Below are 4,711 nucleotides of genomic sequence, written 5' to 3'. Positions count from 1 at the left end.
TTTCAGAGACATCTCCAAGATTATAAAAAGTCATGATAATTTTATCTCAGATATGATATCTGATTCTGCATATATGTCGGATATCTATGCCTCATTTAAAAGCAGATATGTTATATACAACCCAAATAGTAAGAAGAAAAGAAGAATTTTTTTTAAATTCTCGATTTATGAAATTAATTGTTTTTCCGTATTTATTCTCTGTTCTAAAATGATTCTTAAGAGTTCATAAAAAATTCATTTTTATGTCATCAATTCTGAGTCCTTCTTCAAATATAAAAGAAATTCTTTTCATAAGAATTTGCAATAAATTCAAAATTATGCTTTGATACTATTTCAATATTTTGCATTTTGCTATCTCTGTAAAAAGAACTAATAAATAAATTTTAATTTATCACGCACAAATAACCACGCGTTGACTCTCAGATTTAATTTTTAATGTTTATTATCGAGAGTCCTAATTATTTGATTTAATATATCAAATTATTCTCTTACAATTAGTACCTATTAACTAACCTAAAGAAAATTGACTTTTCCTCGATTAAAATATTGCGTATATCAAATACCTTCGAAACTAAAACAATTAAAAAAGAAAAGCTTTAAGCTTTTAATTTAAATGGACACGTATGTGCCTAACTAATTGTAAGCAGTAAGTCCTTCTACATTTACGAAATCGTAATTTGTAATTTATATTGAAATTTATATTAGGAAATTGTAACAAATAGTCTTCCTCGTAACTATCTTCAAGAAAAAATGTTCTCTAAATTTATTAAGAAATCACATGTTATTTAAATTAATGTCGTAGATTTTTTCTATAGCCTCATGTATATACATGTTCCAAATTTCCAGTCCTGCACACTACAAACTTATTTACTAAATTTTATAATTAAATGAATGAATATCAATGTTCTTTGATAAAAATATTTTAATATCTAGGAACCAAAGCAAAAAGAGATGTATACAAAAGGAATATTTAACGATCAGTACCCGCCAGAAGTGCAAAATTTTTTCGTTATAAGTCTTAAAGCTTTAGCAGATGAGGTTGCAAATTGGCCAGGAATGAAAAAGTAAGATTTACATAAATAAACGCAATATTTATTAATCTAATTCTTAATGTTTAAGATAACATAAATAAACATAATAAGCAGAAACCAGCAAATATATATAGAAACACAAATTGTTGTTTAGAATATACAGCAAATATTTATGATTTTTCCGCTAATTTTATAGAATTCCATGTTTATGTGACTTTTATTTATTGTTAGATACTCGTAAAAAATTGCTAAACTCACCGACCACATATATAAAATAGGAATAGATGCATCCAAGTTATGTGAGGATGAATTCAATGTTATTAATCACGGCGATTTCTGGGTAAACAATATGTTGTTCAAATATGACAATGATGGCAAACCTGTTCAGCACATTTGTGTAAGTACCACCACATTATAAAAAATCATATATTTCCTTTAAATACAAGCTTATTGATTTATTTATTATTATAATCACGATTAAAATTTAAGATTAAATAACGAAATTAGTGAAAACTAATTTGTACCTGCATGTAATGACATAATTTATATTGTTGAAACAGCGTATTTACTTTAAAACTATATCTTAAAAGATTAATTTTGAAAAATGTAAAGCATCGTGAGCATGAATTAAATATAAATAGGTATAGCATCGTTTAGTCACTTTGTTTTAATTATCTATATTTCTGAATTTTTATTATCATTTTTGTATTTGAATGCAATGCAAATTGCAGTTAAATGCAAAATAAATTTACATAAAAATTAACAAAATGAATAAGACATAAACATATAATATTCCGAAAAGTATACGGTATATGTTAACGCATTTTAATAATTCGCAATATCAACTTTAGCGATCAAGACAAAGAGGCAGCGCTAATATGAGATACTTAAAATTGCAGTAGATTATGAATAATGCATAAATCTAGTTTGATCACATTCAGGTACAACCGCCACCTGTTTGCCGGTGTCATTCGCGCGAACTCTCAACTTTCTCGCCGCGACTTCCTAAACACGAGTCCCACTTCTTTCCCGGGGCACGGATTTCATTTCTAATTCAATTGCCAGGAGCTTAAAAAATCGATCGATCGACAGAGTTTGTTTAATATTACAGGTGGATTTCCAAAATTGTGTCTACACATCGCCGGCAATCGATCTTCAATATTTTCTCAGTACAAGTCCTTCCCCGGATGTCATTGAAAACAAGAGAGATGTTTTATTAAATGAATATCTTGGCGTACTGTCGGCGACTATGAAGCAACTGGGCTGCAAGACGCAGCCACCCACCATGGAAGAATTGAAAACTACCCTAAAACGAAGAGCCAGTTATGGAATGATAGCATCCTTCTTAGTTTTACCGATAGTGCTGTGCTGCAAGACTGAGGTGAAAGATTTGGATGAGATGATGAATTCTGATACTTTTTCAAGTCCGGGTCTAAAGAGCGAGAGTTATATAAAACTGATGATGAAGAGAATTCCAATGTATGACGAATGGGGTTTGCTGGATCTTTAATGAATACTTGACTTTTGTTGTGTTGAGACTAGACAAGGCAGGCATTCCGAAAATCTGCCTGTCCGTCCTTATACATGTAGTGCTACGACAGTCTTCCTAAATATTAATGTGGGGGCCGGGATGGATAAGGAGCGAATAAACTCTCACTTCTTGTAATATGAAAGTAGTATAATATATTTGGGTACTTCTGCTTCAGAGAAGTTGTTCGGCTATGTTATGCACTCGCGTACACAACTCGCAAATGATAATAATCGTAATCGTAAAATTCTCTTTCGGATCGCGCTGAGCTCACCGCGTACGTCTTTCTCTCACGGGCTCTGTCACACGACTCCCCACTCCTACTACTCCTACTATCCAGGGCCTTCTCTACTCGCGCCTTCTCCTGCCTACCGTATTTACTACAGTTGTAATAAATAATGTAGAAAAAATAATAATAATAATAGGCATGGCAAAGTACAGCAAATACATTAAAATGGAAAACAATAGAATAATAGATATAAATATTGGCGCGTTTTAAAAAAAAGCCATCATGGAATTGATATGACAAATCTTTTAGTTTGAAAGATCAAAAACTATTCTGTTATGATGTAATATGTTTTCATATATATAATATAAATTAAGATTACCATAATTATATCGAGAAAAATCTAAAAATTATAACATTATATAAGAAAACTTAATTATTCTCTTTAATGGCTTTTTAATTAACTTTTACTCTTTACTTTGTCATACAAAGTTACAAAATACTTCCTTTTACGATGCAAAATGAGAGATTATTTAACATGGATTACTTCAATTATATTATAGATTACATTAAAAAACATGGAAGACTCTACATTTTAATATCATTGATAAACTTGTTACTGATACACAGTTGCTTATATATTCGCAAATTTAATGTAAAAATCTTCATTGTTTTAATTTCAGAGATTATAATTCAAGATTTCAGAGATCATAATTTACGTTTTTTAATACACTAGACACTACAGACGCGCGCTACGCGCGCGCTATTTATCTTTAACATTTCACTATTAACCCTATTATACACAACTGTCAAAATATACAATGACAGCTGCAAATGAAGTAAGCGCAGCAAGAAAACCAATCGGCATCGCGGAAAAACGACAACAATAAACTTCACATCTCCTTTTTAGAAAAGGACTAGCACACACGCGCGCTACGCGCGCGCTTCAAACTTTTTCTGTTCCATTTCACCTTAAAGCACTCATCCCACATCACCATTTCTCTCCGTTAAAATGTATTCCCTTTCTCATCCACTGTACCAATGTCCATTCGCCACTTCTAGTTTATTTTTTTCTCTCCGCTCACTTCACATATCTGTCTCTCCCATATTTTGTTTTCTTCTTTCTTTTTACTTCTCGCATAAGAATTATCACACTTTGCTTCCTCGGCTTACATTTTTTTCCTTACACTTAACTACTCCTTACACTGCACTAACGCGCACGCTATCCATGTCCATATATTTCCCGTTATATTTATTCTAAAATATTTATCCCATTCCACTATTTCTCTCCGTTAATTCATTCCTTTTTCTCCTCTGCTGTACTAATATCTAATCGTCACCACCTCCCATTCCTCTTCCCTCTCCGCTTACTTCACGTACTTATCTCTCTCATATTTTATTTTATTTTTTTTAATTTCTTATAGAAGACTTATTGCACTCTAATTTTTTCATTCGGTACCTTTCTTTGTCCGTCAGCAGCAACGTAAACAAAATCGGGCTTAACGGGCACCCCTTCCTGTTCAAAACCTCTCTCCCAGCTCCTCTCTCACCCTTACCCTGCATCTCTCAACAGCTCCTTACATCTCATCATCAAACCCTCCTTCACTTCTCTTTTCCTCATCGCTTCCACCAGAATCCTTCTGTCCACCGAGTCAAAAAAGTTGTCTTCAAGTCCACGAACAACAACACCATCTTCCTCTTCTTTAATTTACCTGCCTATTTATTAAGTAATTTAATACATACATGTGGTCCGTGGTTCCTACCCCTCTCCTAAACCCTGTCTGATTCTGCGGAAGCAATCCCTTCTCTGCTACCTCCTTCCTCAACCTTTCTGCCAAAACAGCAGCGTACACCTTGTATGCCGTTTGTCCTAACATCACCCCTCTGTAGTCCCCCACTTTCTCCCCCTTCCCCTTCTTTCTTATG

At 32.9% G+C, this 4,711-nt stretch overlaps 1 protein-coding gene across 1 annotated transcript; it reads left to right on the top strand.

Moving 5' to 3' along the window:
* Positions 1-504: 504 nt before the first annotated feature.
* On the top strand, positions 505-2,997 carry LOC112460596. Its single transcript, XM_025025358.1, has 3 exons — positions 505-1,064; positions 1,263-1,428; positions 2,143-2,997. Exons 2-3 carry the CDS (start codon positions 1,381-1,383, stop codon positions 2,539-2,541), a joined length of 447 nt encoding a protein of 148 aa, XP_024881126.1. The 5' UTR covers positions 505-1,064; positions 1,263-1,380; the 3' UTR covers positions 2,542-2,997.
* Positions 2,998-4,711: the final 1,714 nt, after the last annotated feature.

Source organism: Temnothorax curvispinosus, unplaced genomic scaffold, assembly GCF_003070985.1.
Source record: "Temnothorax curvispinosus isolate PA1 unplaced genomic scaffold, ASM307098v1 QBEX01010655.1, whole genome shotgun sequence".
Lineage (NCBI taxonomy): Eukaryota > Metazoa > Arthropoda > Insecta > Hymenoptera > Formicidae > Temnothorax > Temnothorax curvispinosus.
This window is presented reverse-complemented; position numbering and strand designations above follow the sequence as displayed.